Consider the following 21531-nt stretch of genomic DNA (forward strand, 5'->3'; position numbering starts at 1 on the left):
AGTCTTTGGAATAAGGACTGTTAGTAAGTACACGGATTGTTGTCTTTTCTTTTTAGGGCTACATCTTCAGTAGTAGCTGTGGCTTGTTAGAGATCTTGTTGGTGCTCATTGTAATTGTGGTATTTTTTCTCTTTCTCTCTAATGGCCCCCTGATGATTTTACTGACGCACTTTAGGGAGGATGATCAGCTGGTTTTGTACTTGTACCATGCCTTCATTAAGGATATTTAGTATGCTATCACAAATACTCACTCTGTGTCAAACTGGCTAAAGGTGGAGAAGCAAAGTAGAAGGAAGCAAAGACACAGAAGGAATAGAAGACATCATGATTCCTGCCTTTGAGAAGTTTACAGTCTAGTTGAGGGGATATAGCTTACATACATGTTTAATTAGTGCTCAGAGGATTTACAGACCTAAATGTATGTCAGATCTCATGTATAAGGTAAGAAGTAATTGAGCAAGGTTAGGAAAAGGACAAATCAAGGAAAGGCATGTCTCTGATGGAATCTAAGTAGTCTTTCCATATAGATACAATACTAACAACAGTAACAGTCTACACTGAATGATCATATTTATTTTATTTGATCTTTGCAATGGTTATAAAAGGTAAATTAACAGTTATGTAACATGGGTCCCAAATGCATGTAGGTAATGTCAATTAAATTATAGATTTGAAAATATTGGGATTGTGAAAATATATTGGGGAATGTCAGGTGGCCCAAATTTCTAGGATCGATATCTTCAATTGTCTGTAAATTATGGGATCCACAAATAGTCCACATTTCACCCCTATCCTTGAGTCAGAGATACTTCCTTTCCCTCTCACTTGGAGAACTGTCTCTTCATTTCTTTCTCTCTAGTTTGAGTCACCACTGAGCTTTCTCTCCATCCTCCTGTTCTTCACCCCTGCTCCATTTTTGTCTGCACAGAAAGACTGGTCCCATAACACACCAATGGGTCTTTCTGATTTGAACCTAAGTTAATAGTTTCATTGAATCTTTGTTTCTTGGGGCAACAAGATGGTACTACCAAGATTGGTATTACCAAGAACAATGGTGGAGGAAAATTTACAGAAAATAAATAAATTAAAATATCAAGATATAACTCTGCCCCAGTAAATGTAACATACAAGACCATACTAAGAACTGGAGTCAGAGATTAATTCAATATATTTCTGGAGTGATTAGTACAAGTTATAGCATTATTTGCCATTACAGTCACCTTCCAGACAGAGATATTTGTTTTGTGTTCTAAAGGCAGAGCAATTCAGGTTTTTTGGGAAGCATAAATTTTGGAGACAAATGGGGCAGTCCGAGTGCTTCAGCTTACCCAGGGGCCCTGAGGTCAATTCTATATATACATATATGAGTGGTTAATTAAATAATATTTGATTGAGTGAAGTAGTGAAATGATTTTGACTTTAGAAGATCTTTAAAGCATTAGATGAGTCATTTGAAGTAAACCCATGATGTATTTTTAAAAATGTGGGTGCTCTGTGAGCTAAACAACCTTTTAATGATTATAGGCAATTTACATAGTAGCTAAAAGCACAGATTCTAGGGCCAGGTTAGGATCAAAACCCAGCTCTGTGAGCTGCTACTTCTTAGTTATTGGACTTTGGGCAAGTTTTTTAGTCTCTGTTTTAGTTTCCTCATCTATAAACATGGGCATAAATAATAATAACTTCCTCATAGGAATACCATGAAGATCAAAATAGTTAATATACATAAAATACCTAATGGATCTGGCACATAGTAAGCCATATGTGTTAGCAATTAATAATGTTACTAACTTGCACTGCATATTAGGTATATTTTACTCATGTTATTAGATTAGGTAGATTCTTAGGAGTTTCTTGGGACACTAACTGCCATATATAACCTTTTTTTCTATAGAAAATATAATTCAGGTTACAAATAATATACTTACAAATGAAGCTTTTGGGACATACAAGTTTATACATTAGAATTGGTTAGACTCCAAATTATTTAGTATTTGCTAGACTAAAGTCATTGGTAGTAGACTTGTTTCGTGAGGGCATTAGGTCCTGTGCACAGAAAAGCTTATGTGTGAGTATATGTGATCAAAATCATTAGCTCCATTCAGGAGCAAATAGCCTGAATGCTTGAATTTGAAATGTACATTTGCTGTCTTATCATTTGAGTGTCAATCAAGAATAGGCTATTTTGTTGATTAAAAATGAAACATTGATGAGCGTATAGTTCAAGTCAGAGGATTGTCATACTTAGCAGATCTGCACTGATGTATTTGGAATTCTAACTATCTTCTCGTTTCTTTATAACCTTAGACAATGTTTCTTTAACTCCAAACCTGAGTCGCTAAATTTGAAAAAAGTATAATGTGATGTTTTCTAACTTAGTACCAGGGATCCTTTAGTTCTTGAATTGTTTCTCTGGCAACGATGCATTCTGCTCTTTTTATGTCTGTGTCTTTGGATAATTGTCTCATCTGCACATATAACAATGTTTCCTATTTATGTATATTCCTTTTGCTGTCTCTTAGTCATTGACTTTTCCCCAGGAATTCATTTGTCCTTTTCCTTAGCTATTTCTTTTTAAAATTTTTCCTTTCAGTTTTAATTTGCACTTTTATTTCCTCTCTTTGAAGCCATGTGCTGCCATTTGCTTTGCTTTCTGTATTGTAATACTGTTTTGATACTGCTGGATTTATATTCTGTAACAATAGTTTGTGAGCCTTAAGGTTTTTAAAAGAACATGAATAGTATGATGTATTCACCTCCAATAATTAGCACTTAATGATTCTGTTAATTAGCATTCTTAGCTTAAAAAGTATGCATAGATGCAGAATTTTGTGCTATATTTTATTTATAATTGTATTTAATATTACATAGTAACATTGATGCATTTATCACTTTTGCCTATCTTTTCCTTATTTGTTATGCAGCATTTCCTGTTGAATAATTTTTCATACCAATTCTAAGTAAATTGTTAAATTATTTATTAGGATTTTAACATTTAAGAAATAATAATAAAACACCATTGTATTCAGTTAAAATTAGTGACTATTCCAGAGACATTAATTTATAAATGAGAACCTCAATATTAAGAGCACATGAGGTCATGGCTCTCTGGGGCACCACTAAGTGACAGTATCACTAGTCACAGGTTGATACAAATTGTCTGTGCAAGCTGAATAGGACTGCAAAGCACACACAGTGTAAAACAATCATTTTCTTCATAGACAGAGAGAGTGTATTCTTCTTAAACAGGAGAGCTTGCTATCACTTTTGAATAATAAGTTGACTGACAAACATATTGTAGAGAATAGGATGGTTTTTTATAACATTTTTTTCTTTTTTTCCCCCCCCTTCAGAACAACTTTTTTATTATCACTGTGAAATAGATTTCAGAGCTTGTATTCCAAGATAGCTCTGTATGAGAAATAGCAAATCTATTATCACCTAACTATGCATAACAGTAAAAAATATTAGAAAACAGTTTTTCTTGGTAATTGTTGGTGGAACCACTTTCTGGTTATAACTAAAGTGTATTGAAATATTTTAGGAATGTTGGCTGTAGTCTGGCATACTCTTATATGTTATTCATTCATCCCTTCAATATACTAAATGCTTTTTTCAGGCACTGTGATTGGGGTTAACTATATTAATTAATTCAAAATGTATTCTTTTTTCTTTTTTGATCTAAAAGCAGTTTTTAATTGAGAAACAAAACACAGTCAAAAGCACCTCATCTCCAAAATTGTTCTGTAGAGACACATACATAATAAATTGTGCTTGATGTTGAGAGAAATAAGTTTTAAGATTTATTTTCCATCTTCAAGGACCATGATTTAATTGGAAAGCAACTGTGTCTTGCTACAATAATTGATGTGATATGTGTAGGATGGCCTTATTGTCTAAATTGAGATACTTTTGAGAGTAAAAGGGGACACTCTTTATAGTAATAGATAATAAATACAAATCAGAATTCTCCTAGGTGAACATGGACCTAGGGTTACCAGTGATTGGATACACTAATGATTGGATGGGACCTCTGAGGAAGGAGTGAGTAGTGTAGGCTTGAGTGGTCACGTAGGCTTCAAAGGTGGCCTTAGAATTGAACAAGAACAATCAGGAAGTCATTCTGGTGATTCTTGCCCACATGGGGTTTATAATGAATGTATTGATTTGGCTGAAATAGAAATTTGGGAAGGGAAATAGTAGTTGTACTAAATAGTACTTTGTATTGTAAACTATGTGTCTTTAAGATCTACTTAACCTCAGTATCCCAGTTTACCATCTGAAAAATGGAGATAATAGTATCTGTCTCATAGGGTTGTGTGATGCTTAACTGTGTACCTCATGCAAAGTACTGTGCAGCACTTACAAGTGATCGTTAAGTGTCAGCTATCTAGAACACACTGACAGAATTTTAAACTGCTGAGACTATTTGGCCATGTGCAGAATGGATTGGGCTGAGAGATTGGCAGCAGAGAGAATTTGAAAGAATTAGTAATTGGATAAGGGGGGAGGTAAGAAAAAAGGGTAGGAGTAAATGATTACTGAGCTTTCAAGCCTAAATGACTGGAAGACCAGGAGAATTCAGCAGAAATAAATAGTTTCAGTTATAAACATTACCCATTTTGAAGGGACGTAGGCTATCCCATTAGAAACGGTCAACTGGCAGCTCCGTGGAGAATTAGTTTGGTAATATTCCAAATAGGTGGCAGTTGAAGCCTTGTGAGTGAATGAGAGCTCTCTAGATGGAGTTGGTGGGCTGGTGGGGTGGAGAATTGATGCGGGAACTTTGGAAAAGCCCATTTTGGGATTATAAAAGGAAGAAAAACCAACTAAAAGAGAGGATCAGAGGATCAAATCAACAAGAATAGTCTTCCCCCAAAAGTATGTTTTACAAACACTAAACCTGTGGGGTGGTAACAGGTAACACGGGAAAGAAAATCTGTGGTTAAATACTTGTTCACTACAAGAATTCTCTGGGCTTTTAGTATGTTAACATCCCTGGCAAATCTCCAAGAGAGGAATGTATGAAGCAGTGTTTCACAGATTTATCTGATCACGGAACCCCAGAGTACCTTATGGGGGCTAGCGTTCCAGAACACACACTTCAGGAATTACAGAAACCTAATGAGGAAATATGTTTAAGAAAGAAGGAGTTAAAAGATTGTGTGGAATGTTACAGTGAGACTAAGGGAGATGAGAAATGAGAAGCAGCTTTTTCATGTTCTTATTAGATGGTTATAAGTGACCTTGAAGAGCACAGGTCAGTAGCATGACTTCAATAGGCATAGATTTATAGGGAATTAAAGGTGAAGAGTTAGTGATGGGGAAATGAAGGCATAATCCCATCTGTATTAATTCAGGTATAAAGTATGACTGATAGGAATGACCTGGTCATTACTGAATGTTTCTGTGTCCTATGTATATTATTTGTATTATACATAATAAAATTGTTATATTTCTAAATAACATGCCCTTTTTGTTTAATGTTAGTCATTTGATATTAGTGCTGGAAGGGACTTTAACAGTCATCTAGAACAATCCCTCTGAGAACCATTAGTTTCCTTTTTATAAGGTAATGGCACAAATTAAAATTATTTTCTTAGCCACAGCATCAACCATTAAGCCATTTTCCCCCTGTTTTCTTAAAAGTATATCCGAAAGATAAGCCTTATTCAATTGTGTGTTTTTACAGTGTCCATCTTAATGTGAATTTTAGTGTAATATTAAAAGCTATCTCTGGGTATATTCTGCTCTTTTGTACAACAGTGATACAAACATTTAATTCACACTTATACTATAAAAGGGGGAAAGTCACTTTAACACCCTCTAACAATAGACATAAATAGGTTATTTTAATGACAGCTATTTCAACACTTTTAAAGATAGAATACTATGCCATGGGACCGATGGCCGACTTTCCAGTGCAAGTGAAATTTGTTTCTACATCAGTACATTATGCCCAACAAATCTAACCATCACCAAACAAACTTGCATTTCCATGACCTGTTTGTGTTAACCCCATTGTTTCCTGAGGCGATTGAATGCCTTGTAACAAACCAAAAGTACCGTAGAGTTAGCGACTGTGTTTTGGTCAACTTTGTATTCGCTACAGCTTATAACCTAGTGCCTTATTCAGCACACATTCACGTGTTCAGTCTTTCGAAGTATCGGCTGACAGAACAATCTTGAACACTCTGGCCTAGGCCTCCTCCCCGCTCAGAGAGTTTGTCATATGAAAGATTCTGAATTTTGTAGTGAAGAAATTTGTTTGAATTAAAATTTTTTTTTTTATTTTTAAATTGTGGTAAAATACACATAAAATTTACCATCCTAACCATTTTGAAACGTAGTTCAGTGGTATTAAGTACATGTATAATGTTTTGCAACCAGTACCACCATCCGTCCGCAGAACTCTTCATCTTGTGAAACTGAAACTTTATACCCTCTAAACGATAATTCCCCATTATACCCCACCCCCATCCGCTGGCAACTACATTGTTGGAATTTTTTAACCCATTTCCAAACTTACTTCACAGTAAATAAGAACGCTTTTCCTCTTAGCATCTACTTCTATTCCCTGGAAGTTCCATGGGTCTGAGAATGCAGGATTAGTTTTCAGTTAGTATATAGCAGATTAATTTAGGAGTATTTCGTCTCAAAAGTTGTTCCTTTTGAAGAGAAAAGCAACCTCTTCTAGAGTGGCCATTTGATTAAGACAGGAATTGAATATTTAGAAAGATCTAGGGGGAGTATTAAGAGGGTGTTTGGGGGTGGCATTGAAGTATGCTGGAACAAGCCTTAACCTAGGAGAGAGAAAACTGGGTTCTTTATTTTGCATTACCACTAACTGGCTGGCCTCTCAGGGCCTCTGTTCCCTGTCTGTGAACAGGATGAATTCTGAAACTGCTGCTTTAAAAGTTATTCTATGTTGAATGACTGAGCAATATTGTGAAGGGTATAGAATTGAAAGTAGTACTGAGAATTTGATGAGAACATCGAATAAGTAGGAGGGAGAGAATATCTATGTAGATACCAAGTAGGCTAATTTACTATTATTGTTCATTCATCTTTATAGCCCAACAGCTTCTTGTTCATGTTCAGTGTTAAAAAATAAATATTTTACTTAATAAGTAATTGAACGGTTTATATAATTCCAGAAGTATTAAATGTTGCTTTGGAATATAGTTCTCTACCTACATTTTAAAGTGAGTTAAAATGTTCTGGAAATTCACATTCCAAGTAAATGAGACAATGTTATAAAAGTTTTACTTGGGAATTTTTAAGCTAGAGAACTCTTTGATCTCTCTTTTATCTGCCTCACAGGGTAGGTAAATGTTTCCACAATTAAAAATAAGGAATCTCACTGAGTTTTCCACCTATAAGGATTTAATATTTAATATATATTGGAATCTATATCATGCTAAGTACTAAAAGGAATATAGAAAAAGATCTCATAGCTTCAATCCATTTAGCAAATCTCTACCTTAGTTTATAACTCTGTGCCTTAGTCCATTGAATATGAGTAAATTCATAGATAGGAATTCAGATGTACTTTCCTATAGGTTAAAATCTATTTTCATGGGATGCTTTATATAACTTCTTCACAAATAGGATTGCTCCCCTATTCCATCAGGGAATAGGAATGCCTTCTTGGCTTCTCTAATTCTAATTTGAAATTCTTTTCCTACTTTTTAAAAAAAAATTTAGTTTTATTATTTCATCCAGGGCTGTTAGATTTGGGGGGGAGGGGAGGGCATTATTTTTGTCATTCCCTCTCAAACATAATATAAGCCAGAGTATGAGAACTGAGGTGCAGAGTGTGGGGTGCAGAGCACTCCAGGCAGAAGAAACAACCTGTGTAAAGGCCTGGAGGCAAGTAAGAGCTTGGCAGTTTTGAGGAACTAAGAGAAGATCCCTGTGGTTGGAGCCTAGTGAGGGCAAGAATGGTGGAGATAATGTTAGAAACTAAGCAGGGCCGTGGAGACTACAATAGTAAGGAATGGGCTGGGTCTGCCTTTTGCCAAGTGGTGAAGTAGGTCAGTACTGTGTTGCCAATGCACTGGGGTCAACTGTCAATTTACCCACTTGCTAAAGTCTCTAACCTCATTCCCACAACTCTAAAATGGGGGTAGTAATACCTTTTTCAGAGGTGGGCTAGGTGGAGTAACTAAGTGCAGTACCTTCCACTACTCAATAAATGGCAAGCTTAACTCACTGTTCCATACCTTACTCTAGAATCTTTCCTTCCTCTCATTTTTTCCATCCTAACCAATTAAAAACAAATTATTGTGTAAATTAAGTTCTAGAAGAGATTTCTCCAAATCAATATAATTTAACAAGTAGAAATGGCAGTTTGACTGAAAATTTATTTAAACTTGAAATTATATACATTGAAGAATTCCTATTGTTTCCATTGGCCCTACAGGAATTGATCATGGTAGTTCTACCTTACTAATAGTCTTGTTTTGATTTGTTTTGCCTCAAAAGTAATTATAAAATATACATAATTCATTTCTATCATCTAAATGCCATCCCCTGGGAATTTTATTACATAATAGGAGCTCCATCTCATACCAAGTCATTCAGAGTCGTTTTTAACAGTTTTCTTTTAGATAAATATGTACACAAAGTATATCCATTTTAAGCTGTAAATAAGAGTCTTGTTTTTAACCATTGTTGATGTATTGAGGATACTACTGCCCCACAAACAGAGATTTTAAAAGATATTTTATATTTTATAGATTGACTTAGCTTGGCTTCAAATATGTAAAAAGTTATTTTGTTAATAAGTATTTAAATAAGTATATAATATTTTAAAGAAATTGTCAGATATTCAGGAAGAGGAGCTATAATTGACGTTATTTATCTGAATAAGTCCAAGAAGATTCTTACTATAATACAGGAGCAGTTAACTGCTGACCAGCCTGTGTAGACAGGTGTATCTGGGTGATTGCTTTCAAGATTTCTTCTAAGGGAAATTACGGGAATTCAGTGTTTTCCTCCACTAGTGTTACAGTCCTAAGATATCCTTGACTGCTTGCCTCTAGTCTGGGAGCAAGGTTATCTCATAGATAAAAGCATGGGACCAAGTTACGACCAATCTGTTAGTCTTTTGTATCAGTAACCCCAAACTAGGCCCAATATATATGCTAATATGGTAGCTCAGAATTAATTTTACTTTTCAAAATACCTTACTAAATGATGGCATTTATATTAACTGTGGCATGTTGCTGACAATTAAGATCCAGAGCCTGACAAATTAAAGATCGAGGTGTTCACGCACTCGAAGTTTCCACATGTCCACAGCACTGCCACGCACTGGCTGTATTATCCATTCCCATTCTCCATGCTGCGCTGGCCGTTCCATACGGTGCCTAGAATGCTGCAGCCTAGATTGGAATCTGAGCTCTAACTTTTTCCAATCTACACTTTCACTTGCATCTTGAAACTGAAGAAACTAAAATATTAATCAACCAATATTAGCTGAGCACCTACTATGTGCCAGGCACTGTTCCAAGAACTGCAAGTGTTTCAGGCAAGTGATTACTTAATGTTGTGTGTTTATTGCTGCTATTTTTAATTTTGGATATAACTTACTTCTTGAAGTAGTCTTTGTTAGTTTTAGATAGTAAAACTTGATAAATTCTTAGATTTATATATTTACAGACTTACTTTTGAAGTTGTTATATTCTCCCCTGAGGGTAATTCGGTTCCCTCTGAATAGATTTTAAAATCTTACCCTGCTTTTTGTTCTCATTTTGTATCCCCAAACCCCATTCAAACTCTACCGTGAGTTACAAACTCAGATGCTTTCTGGAGCTAGGCCAGAGTGATTGAGTCCAAGTAGAACTGAGACTATGCCCGCCTAGAACATTAAAAAAATTTTTAAACCTGTGTCAAACACATCTGGAGGCCAGAAGATTCCAGCGTTCTGAACATGTAGCTAAAGTCTTTAGACCATTAATTTTTGAAATATGAAAGTTATAATATCAGTTTATTGGTGACAGTGATGTATGTCAGTTTTAAAACAAGAAATGCTGAGAACTTTGCAGCACGAACCCAGACAGTTGTATTTATGGAGTGGAGTATGTGTGTGTGTTTTGTTTTGTTTTTGTTTTTAAGCTTGTGAGAGGGAAAAAAAGAGAGAAACAGAGAATGTCCATAGGTGATTCCTTCAGCCAAACTTAGAACAGAAGGTCTTAACTTAGATTCAATGAATAATCTTCAGGGGTTCACAGCAAAACTGAGAGAAAGGCACAGAGATTTGCCGTACACCCCTTGTCTCCAATATGTGCACAGCCTCCCCCCCATCATCATTCCCCACCAGAATGGTACATCTGTTACAATTGACACACTTAGCTTTTTATTTTTTATGATCTCAAGGGGAATGTATACTTAAGAAATTTGTTTAAGTTGCTTTGAAAGCCCCTCCTGATACAGTACTTGATAGATTTAAGAATTTTTAAATATTAATAGTTTATTAGGAATATTGTGAAATGATTAAGGAGTATACTTTGAATAGTCATATGTTATTCTACTAGGTTGGTGCAAAAGTAATTGTGGTTTGAGACCATGAATTTTAAATCATTATAACTAGGCTCAAACACATCTTTATCAATCAAAATAGGAACCATTACAATCAGCACATTTTGGCCAATGAGAAATAAGTTTGTTTATTCCTGTAGCGTAAAAGTCTGTGCTTTGGGGATTCATCGAACTCTTGGAAAGCGTTTTCTGCATCCTGCTGGTTGTGGAAGCATTTTCCTTGCAAAAAGTTGTCTAGATGTTTGAAGAAATGGTAGAAGTGGTAGTCAGTTGGCGAGAGGTCAGGTGAATATAGCAGATCAGGCAAAAAATACATGATCGTGCAATTGGGACTAAAGCAGCCACTCGTATTGATTCCCCCATTGTAAAGTTCTTTAAAATCATAGTTTCTGGTTAATTTATTTACGTTTGAATAATTTTTATAGGATAAAATGTTGTATATAATTTATTTTCTCTTAGTTATGTTTTTTAAGAAATATTTTTTTCCCCTGTTTGGTGATGAGATCTTCAACATTTTTATTAGTTTTTGAATAGAAAATGTGTATTCTGTAGTAATGATAACTAGCAAAAGTCCACGTCTGAACATTGTTGGAGTAATTAAATTTAAAAGCATAATTGTTTTTTCTTTATTTATTATGGCAAATATATCTGTATATCTGTGACACATACACACACACAAACACATACACATATCTTAAATAACAGAAAATAAAATCATATACCAAATTCCCATTCTTTTTTTTAAAAAAGCTTTATAGAATTTAAGTAAATGGAAACCATGAAGTGGAATTGTTAATAATTTAGAATGTGATTGAAATGAAAAGCCTATGAGTCTTTTTTGTTTTTACTTTAAAAATTTTAAGATTTATATTAAAAGAATCTTTGTCTTGTTTCAGATAAATTTGCGCCTCATCTTGGTAAGTGGAAAAACAAAAGAGTTCCTGTTTTCTCCTAACGACTCTGCTTCTGACATTGCGAAGTATGTGTATGACAACTGGCCAATGGGTGAGTGGGGTTTTTCTGTTGATTCTCTGTGCCCTGCCTTGTTTCCCAAACATTTTGAAAAAGTTATAAATACATAAAATTTAAAAGAACAACCCAAAATTGAGGTGTACTTTAAGTTTTTTTAAGTTTTAATGTTTTGAGATTTTGCTCTTCAGCTATCTCATTCCAAAATGGTAAAGGAGTAGTATGCAAAGTCCCTACTTTTGCGTTAGAACTGTTTTAATGTATGTGAAAAATATATTTTAAAAACAAAAACACAAAATAGTGTGAACCTATTTAACTAAAACACAAAGTAAAAGAAAAGAAATGCTATCTTTAACAGATTATAATGCATTCTCTCTAGTCTACTCTGTACATAGCCTATTTTAAATTAAGTTTGAAACAAAAGTTAATTTCTAATTCATGTTATGTCATGTGTTCCCAGAACTACTATAAGGTCAAGAAGACATAAAGTTCATTTATGGTTTGCATTTTCAAGCCAGTATCCATCACAATTTTGGAATGTGTTTGTGGTATTCCTTCTTTCCTTTGGTTCTTCTCTATGTGATAAGACTCGTCTTGCCTCCCTTAAGTGAATCTTTATATTCTTCCTTTGAACTTCCCCGGGGATCATCTTGGCTCTTTTTATGTCATGTACCATAGTCACATGACTGTTTTAGCTGATTTTACTAAGTTTTTATTAGCAGAAGCAATTTGAACTTTCAAGGACAAGATTTGTTCCAATAGAGAACACGGTGTATACAAAATAAATCAATTAGATCAGTGCTTCTCAAACTTAATTAATATATGGAACCTTTTTTAGAGGAAGAAAATTCTTGTAGATCCCTAGTGCTGCCTTAAATTATTTTTATTGTAATGTATATTTTAACGTAGAAACATAAAACCCAATTAAAACTCTTTGTTCTTGTTAACTTATATACAACCATAAAACTAAAACAGATCTATGAAGAAAATGCAAATATAACTCTAAAACCAATAATGTTGAAATTAACGGTATTAATGTGCTTAGACAATATACTTTTGCCAAAGCCAACTCACTGCTTGTACCATGCATACTGTTGAGTCTGGCAAGCCTGTGTTCCTACATGGTGTTTGATGACCAAGTTACCTGCAGATTCACCACAAAACCTTTAATCGTACAGTGTAACAAATCGTCATTCAGTCTTCTCTCCGAAAGAATGCATCGCTTACCTATTAAGTCAACCTGTGTTCTTATCTCATTAGCCTCTTGACGATTAAAGAAGTACTGACTGGTTGGCACCAGAACAATCGTAAACCTAAAACATAGGTGGCTATGAAAATCCCAAGGCTGCCTTTGATTATAAAGTGATTATAAAAATCGTCTAGATAATCTCTTCCAGATTATCATTAAAATGAAAATACAACTTAAAATTTCTTGAAGTGTTCTTTCAGACCCTTTGTGGGTGCATAGGCCTGAGTTTTAGAAACACTGATTTAGACAAATACTTTGAACTACTGAATCTTCTCATTGGTAACCCTTGAAGGGGCTAGTTCTTGAATCAGGAAGAGACTGAAGCTAAAGGTTATAGCTAAGAAGGAATTTCAGAAAAGCTAAAGTAGACTAGACCTGGGGCTCTAAGAATATTAAATATTCTTTATAGCCAGGCAAGATAGGTAACTATCAGTATGAAAAGCATTTTTAAAGACCTTAAGAGTGATCTTAGGTATGATACAAAAGATTAATGAGTTTTTTTTTGGGGTGGAGGAAGGTTGCAAAGATAGCTTTTATATATGGATATTATAGAAAAGATTAAAAAGAGTAATGCCTCTCAAAAATTTACTTTATATGGGCAATATTATAACTTGAAGTAGAAGAAATAGTTTTACTTTCATTATCATTTGACCTAGATATTAAATTGGTTTTAATTTCTTAAAATGTCCTTATTAATGCTAAACAATGGTAAGAATCAAGTGCATATCTTTGCTATAAATATTTTCCCAAATGTGAACGAACCATCTATCAGTATTGAAAATTGATCGTGTTGATCAGCTATTACTTACGTTCATGAAAAAAGATTGTGATTTCTGTCTTTCCTCAGTTTGCCAGATATACTCAGCAATTTTAGATACTGCAGGGAATAAAAAGAAATAATTTTATTTTATATAAAATATTTAAATTAAAATGTAGATCTGTATTGTATCACGTAATGTACTAAAGGTCAGCAAATGTAAATGTTTATTGGTGCTCATGTTATTAGGTATAGTAATATGAAATTAATAGAATAAAGTACTTTGTGCAATGTACTTTTGTAAGGAATTAGTTTTCCTTAGCGTACAATTTCCTTTGTGTAATTTAGTGAAAATATTGCTAATATGTGGAATAGTCAGACACATAGCTGTTACTGGGTCAGAGGTCCAAAGAAAAAAAAATCTACTTTATTATGTGTTAATAATACCTGAAATTCCTCCTTTAAGCTATGTACTAAGGTCTGTCTAAATTTCAGATCCTCAGAGAGGGAAAGGGGGATAGCATATTAAACCAATGAAGTGCATTGAAATCATGATGCTCTATATGAGATAGTGAAACACAAGGCTTCCAGTTTCTACATCTCAAAAAAAAAATACTTAAAATAGTTTGTACAATATTAGCCTTTGTTTCCTATGAATTAAACAATTTTTATCTTTTGCCTTTATATCTATTGAACACTTCCATTTTGACCAGAAATATTCTATTAAACAATAATTTTGAAAGTAATGAATTGAAAGTAATTCATACAGAAATGTTACAGGCTTGTTTGATCTTTCTTCTAGAAGAAGAGGGAGCTGGGCGCAGGGGAGTCAGAAAGGCAAGAGAGGCTTGCCAGGGAGAGACAGGGCAGGGGTGGGAAATGACCGAGGTTCAGTTCTCCTCCACTGATTTCTGCTGTGCCTGAGTCACTGAGAGACAGTGGTTTTATTAAACTCATGTTCCTCATTTTGAACACTCAAAAAAAAGTCAAAAGGAAAAGTCTCTACTTACCTCCTTTCTCTTCTATCACTCTTTTCAGAATATTTTAACCTATTTTTTGCATTGACAGTTACCTCCTGACAATAGGAGCTTCTATAGGAAACAAACACATCATATTAGAATTGTTAACAAAAATGACAAAGGCATTCTCAAATCCTTATCAAAATGAAAGCTTAAATTGTTACCTCTACAAGCTAATGAAAATTGCCAACCTTGTATCCTATAATAACACCAGTGTCCTTAAACCATTATTTTAACAGAGTAGTGTTCCATAGTTTACTATAACATGTTATATGCTAAAATTAAATACTCTGCTACCCATTCTACGTATCAGTTTGTCTTTTGATTTTCCTTGTGCACTTTCCCAGCTTTCATATTTGCATGGTATCTTCTAATATATATTATTTTTTTAGTTTCTTCTGAGTATTCATTTTGGGTAAAGTGAACTGAAGTTCCATCTTCTGTAATATTTACCAATTTGCTTCAAAAAGACAATAAAATAATAAATCAACATTATCCGAAAGTAAAAACTGTTAATTTTTTTTGTTATTCTCAATATCAATATAATAATTCTCTTTAAAATCTTCGTTAAGCCTGATTCTAGCCTTGAATACACATTTTAACAGGTACAGATATTGGAACATTATAGTACTCTGTTAATTACTGGTAATTGAAATTAATTTTCAAATGATATTTCTCTTGACTAGATAGATTTTTCCCAACTCATTTGCGTTAATTTTTTAAACTTTAGGACTACAATTTGACACATCTTAGTATTCTTTAAGAAGCAAAAGCTTGTCTTTTTGCAACTCTGGCTGTTTATCAAAAATAAGCAAGAACCCAGGCTGCTGTGAATGCATGAGTAGTGACTGTCACTTGGTAGGAAGCTCCAAGGGTATTCTTTGATGGTCACTCACTAATTTAGATCTGAATTTTTAAAACAATGCAGTAGTACCTTGATTATGTGTTGAAATGCACCTAACCAGTTCGCTGAATTCTTTTCAGACTGGGAAGAAGAGCAGGTCAGCAGTCCAAATATTCTAAGACTTATTTATCAAGGACGATTTCTACATGGAAATGTCACACTAGGAGGTAATAGTCACCTTTGTAATGGGACTTAACGTCTTTCTCATGGTTTCTTATTTGTTTTAAATACTGATGTCTTTGAATTTACTAAGGAAATTCAAACTCTGATTTTTGCCTATTTTTGGTACGCCTAATCCTTAATGTATTCTGTTAAATTTAGCACTGTAATTGTTTACTACGTTGTGAAATAAACTCTATCCAAATATAGGTAGGAATCCATACCTACTATTTTATAAATGTAACGTTATTGTACTGCTGGGTGATACAATTTGGATGTAATATTTTTAACTAAAAACTGTACATACAAACTAGGAGAAGTTTATGATAATTGGTTTTCAAATGTTATATGAAGAGATGTTTTCAATCTGAATCCACCTGATATAATTGCCAATCATATGAGAACAAAAGTAAATGACTGACACTAGTAGAGCAGCTAGATAGTGCAGTGGTTAGAAGAGCAGGTTTTAGGACCAGACCATTCCAGTTGTGTACTGGCTCCACTGTTTACTGGCCGTTTGACCTTGGGCAAGTGACTTACCCAATCGGTATTTCAGTTTCCTCATCAGCAAAATGGGATGACAGTATTGCCTACCTCATAGTTTAGGGGAGCGGTAAGTTAGTATATACATTCAGAATACTTTGAATATATAAACAGTGCTTGGCACATAGCAAACACTTTAATTGTTAAGGTGTTATTGTTCTTTTTATGTGATTGGAGAAATGTAGCTCAATAGTGCCCCCTTACGGGCACATTTTCTACCATCAGCAGGGTCTGTTTTGTTTTTAGAATATGTATTTCAAATATATTCAAATAATTGGAAATTTATAGACAAGTGAATATATTTGAATATATCTTTGTTTCAATATAGCCTGACTTTTTCCCTCTAAACTTAATGATGAAATATTTAATATGTTTTTCCTTAAAGGTAGACTTATTTTATTCATTCATTTAGTTTATATTTATTGAATTCTTATATGCCAATACTATACAGGAAGTTATCCCAGAAGGCTCTCTTATTTTATCATGTGTGTATTTATGGGCCATCATGCTTAATATGAACATCAGAAGTTAAGAGTTTAGACCAAATAATGGTTGGCCAACTTTTAATATGATGGAAACCCACCCTGATTATATGAAATAATACTAGTATTAAAGATAATTAGGACTCTTTAATCTACATGTTAACTATCATCTTATAGAGCAGAATTCAAAAAGCAGGTAGCCGGAGGATTATACTTGCTAAGTAATGATTTTAAGCCTCATTTAAGTTTGTAGATAGTGAAGAGGAAGTAATTTGAGGTGTCAGAACTAAAATATCACAACTATGAAAACAACTCTAGAAGTTAGCTGTACCAGCTGCTTCTAATTTTATACACAGAATAACAAAGATTTATCATGAAACTTGATGTTTATATTTGGTATAGTGGTTCATCGATACGTGGGTGTGTGTTATAGTCTATGTCTGAAATATTTCATAATAAGTTTTATTGCTTATGAGTGAGAAAAATATTATAAAGACTTGATTAGAAAACAATTAATAATGCTGGGACGGTATTTTAAGAAAATTATTTTCTAATTGAAGAATACACAAGGTTGAGAATAAGTGTTTAAAATTAAACTCATCATTTCTTCTATTTCTACATCATAGTAGCCTGCACAACGTAGTAATTTTAGTAAGCAACTGACAAATAATTAGATATAAAAACAAATGTCTCTTAATCTAAACTTTACCCTAATCTAGAAAAAATACTCTTTTTAAAAAAGATTTTTTAAATTCTTATTCTTTCCTCCTCTAAAGGTGATCTCTGATATTAACCAGTTATGTCTTTTCTCTTACCCTTTCTTAAATAATATGGATATTTGCATTAAGTTAATGGCCATAGCTGGGAAGAATAATTTTTAAATCATAAAGCTATGTCTGATAATATTAATCTAATTTCATTTTGTAAAGGAGGTGCTCTATTTGGTAAGAAGTTTAATCTGTTGAAGAAATCATAAGAAAAGCAATCAATTTTTAAAATGGTTTCAAATCTGGTTAGTGATTTTATAGGAGGTTGATGTATATGTAACAAATTGTCTTCTACTTTTCACATAGCATTAAAACTTCCTTTTGGCAAAACAACAGTGATGCATTTGGTGGCCAGAGAGACATTGCCAGAGCCAAACTCTCAAGGTAAGCTGCACGCTGGAGAAGCGTCTCAGTCAAGGCACAAAGACAGACATTCAGAAATGGCTGGGTTTTTCTTGGACATTCTAAGGGAAAGGAAGTTTACATAGTTTATGAATAGAAGTTGTCAAGCAAATAAGCAGACATTTTTAAAACATGCTAATATTAAAAGAACATTTATTATAGCAAATAGAAATACTTAAAAAAATGATTTAGTTAACAAATACAAACATTAGCAAAACCCAAAACCGTTTCTTAGTATAGCCCCTTCTCCCCCGCAGTTCTAGCATTTTTATAAACAAGGCTTTTCTTCATTTTCCCTAGGTCAGAGGAATCGTGAAAAGACTGGAGAGAGTAATTGTTGTGTAATCCTGTAAACACTGTCTGCTAAGAGTGATGTGATATATAGTCGTTGTATTTCATGCTGCTGGGACGGAAGAGACCCAACATTGCTTCAGAAACCTTTAAGAACAGTCTGCCTGTAAATCCATGGAACTGAATCACCACACGAACACTGTCATCTTTTCTCATGAAAGTAAAAAGAACCAAGATCATTTTTCACTATAATTTTTTATTTCTTGTGTTTTTGCTTATGTTGAGCAGTTTTAAAACATATTGGTTTTTGAATGCAGTCAGTCTCCAGGGAAAAGTTAACAAGTTAGCTTTCATAGCAGAAACCATTTTGCTGCCACGAAAATTTTCATCACCAGAACTAACAAATCAAGTGTTCCAAATACAATTTGCACTAAAAGAGATTGGCATTATTTTCCTCATCAGCAGAATTTATAACAGTTTGTGGTACCTAGAAATACTCATATATACAATTCCATACTGGAAGACACTCAGCAATTAATGAAGTTAATTACTGGGCCAACTTGAGGGGAAAAAAATGGAAAAGAAATTAAAACGTTGGGTGATTTCTACCAAAGTCAGCCATGGCGGCTGCACTGGCACAGAATACTAAACCAAGTGTGACTATTTTCACTGCAACAAATGAAAAAACAAAAAACAAAATGTGCCTGTTGTTTAAAGCACTCAGTAGAGGGCTGATGAAACTATTTTTCCTTTAAGACATGCACTCTTGAGTCCTACAGTAACTGAGTGCTTGTTCAAACAGCACAAGAGGGGTGAGAGTGCGTCTCCTAGCCTTAATGTGGGAGGGGAATTCCAGTTGCTCATAGGCTTTCATTATTGTGCAGAAATGTTAGAAAACCTCATTGACTGATCAATTTTGTGTATTTGAATATCAGCAAAGTGAAATTTTCCGTAATTGTTGCTCATCTGTAACCATGTCCAGTGTCATGCTTACTCCTTAGAGAGTTCAGATGAATTCTTAAAATTAACAAAAAAAATCTCCATAGTACTAATTTTGTTTCTTTATGTAGCTTGCATTTGGTATTAGTGCTTGCAATTGTATTAAAATCAAAAGCTGATTTTTACAGCATACGTGATTAAGGATGCCATTCTTTTATTTCATACCAATTTAAAGATTGATATGCTAAAAACAATTTGCACAGCACTAAAGCATGAGCTAGTTTCATCTAAACCTGTAAAAATATGAAAGATTTTATATTTTTTCACTGGGAAGAAATTCTTCCTGGATGAAATGACAAATATGTGTAGAATATATTTAATAAAAGACATATAAAATACCTAACTATAGATCTTAAATAGAGATTGGCGAGTAGTATATAGAACAATATTCCATATAAATAACTTTAGCCTTTATAAAAATAAAAAAGTTGCAGGCTGACATTATGTTCTCTATTTACTAAATGTCTATGACCCTTACAAACATTAAGTGTAAATGGTTTCAAATGGTCAGCGTTGTTTAAATGTAATCAGGTTACTTTACTCATTGTTAATGCTTTGATGAAAAGGCTTTATATGCAGTAGATCTACAAAAATATTGTTCATACTGATCACAATTAAATTTGTATAGAGCAGAGTTTTAAAACGAATGTAAATAGCACTAAACATTTTCTTTCTGCAACCTGTACTTATAGATTCTTTCTGTAAACTAAATAAAAAAAAATCATAGTGCATTTTGGTGGTAATTTTAAAGGTCCTGATTAGGTCAATACTTGTTTAAGCACTGTCTCATCCATGTTAAAATTGTTGTCTACTTTTATTTCTGAAGCTTTTAAAATTCGTTAAATTAATATTCTACTGTTGGTTTGGGGAGTATTCCCAATGTATCTTTGATATTTAACCTGGTTAATTTGTGCACAGTCACAACAATGAATAGAATTATGTAGTCTCTGTTATCACTAAAATGTTATATTTGAGAGATGTTAAATATTTATGTTTTGTTGACCAGCTCAAATGTGAATTCTGTTAGTGTTGACTAAAGAAGAATCTGGTAGTTACTTAATTGGGCAATTAAACAATTTATGGCTCTATTCTTTTGGAAAACAAAATGCTGGTAATTATTTTTAGTACCTATTTTAATTCTAATTAGTCTTGATTTTCCAAAGCTAAAGACTATCAGTTAATTCAGACTTAGTTTTTATGATGGTTAAAAATAATTTTCTATTGGTTTTCAATATATTTTTCTGTGTATTCTCACATTATATATTTCCCTTTCACAAGAAACGTAAATCAAGCAATTGCTAAGTGGGATTAACTGGTTCATTAACAGAGAAAGAATTATGACACTTAATATCATAGTTGTACAGAATGAAAAAAAGAATAAAAAGCAGTAAAATTATATACTGAAAACACCAAAAATTTAGATGCCTTAATGTAGTGTATTCGTGAAAAACTCAACTATCCCTTTAAAAATAATCCCTTGGACTGCCTGGTGGTTAAAACATTCATCATATCCAAGGCTACTTTTGAAGATCCTGCTGCCAAAAATAGTGGCTCATTTACCTAAAGGTGAGAGCTGCATAGATCCAATAATGTAAATAAAGCCTGAATGGTGAGCCTAAGCCCCCGCCCAGCGCTTGGTATCTAACTCATCTCTTTTACCTAAAGTCCTAGGAAAAGTGTTTCTGGACAAGGCAAAGCTTATCTTCTTTATTAAAGCCTCAGCATGTCTCCCTGATCTGAACTATTTGCTTTCTCTTCAAGATAAGTTGTATCTTAACCATGAAAACTATAGTATCTAACATTATCATTCACATTAAATGAGGTTTTCTCATAACAAATATTTATGCTTAGTTTTATGAAGTCATTTTGACGAATATTACAATAATTTCTGTTAGCTGATTGTGGTAAATAATGTTTAATGTGAAAAGAAATTAAAACTTTCTTCATCTGTTATATAATATTTTTCTTCTTTTAAAAGACTTGCATTCATAATATTGATGTCTTTTCCTATTCTTGATCTATTTTTCTCTTTTTTCCTTTCTTCGGTTATTTTATTATATTCTTCAGTAAGATTCAACATTGTGCCAGGCTTTATTCTGCAAATATATTTTACCAAAATCAAAAAGAAGTGACTCTGAAGGAAACTAGTCACTTTTCTACAAATAAAAGAAAAAAAAAAAAAAGAGAGAAAAACAAAAAGAAGTGACTGATGAAATTTTAGTATGCCTTCACACCATCTTTATTGGTAACTGTTGCAGGCATTCCAATTCTTTTTCCATTTTTGTTTTGTAATATAGTCACTTCTGAGCCTAACAGAGTGGTGGGGGTAGGAAAAGGGCTTGAGAGAACCTATAGTTACAGCTGAAACAAGGGTGCAGACCGCTGGCAGGTGTCTAGGCAGTTTCTGTGGCCAAAGCAGGTGGTCTTGAACATGAGCAGCAGGTG

At 33.5% G+C, this 21531-nt stretch overlaps 1 protein-coding gene across 1 annotated transcript in view; it reads left to right on the top strand.

Moving 5' to 3' along the window:
- The window catches only part of UBL3 (ubiquitin like 3), a 54432-nt gene extending 33354 nt beyond the window's left edge, over nucleotides 1-21078 (top strand). The window contains exons 2-5 of the mRNA XM_069467392.1: nucleotides 11442-11550; nucleotides 15524-15610; nucleotides 17701-17778; nucleotides 18097-21078. Of these exons, the coding sequence (XP_069323493.1) occupies nucleotides 11442-11550; nucleotides 15524-15610; nucleotides 17701-17778; nucleotides 18097-18149 (327 nt within the window). The 3' untranslated portion in view covers nucleotides 18150-21078. The remainder of the gene's footprint in view (nucleotides 1-11441; nucleotides 11551-15523; nucleotides 15611-17700; nucleotides 17779-18096) is intronic.
- Nucleotides 21079-21531: the final 453 nt, after the last annotated feature.

This window comes from Eulemur rufifrons, chromosome 4, assembly GCF_041146395.1.
Source record: "Eulemur rufifrons isolate Redbay chromosome 4, OSU_ERuf_1, whole genome shotgun sequence".
In the NCBI taxonomy this organism is placed as follows: Eukaryota; Metazoa; Chordata; class Mammalia; order Primates; family Lemuridae; genus Eulemur; species Eulemur rufifrons.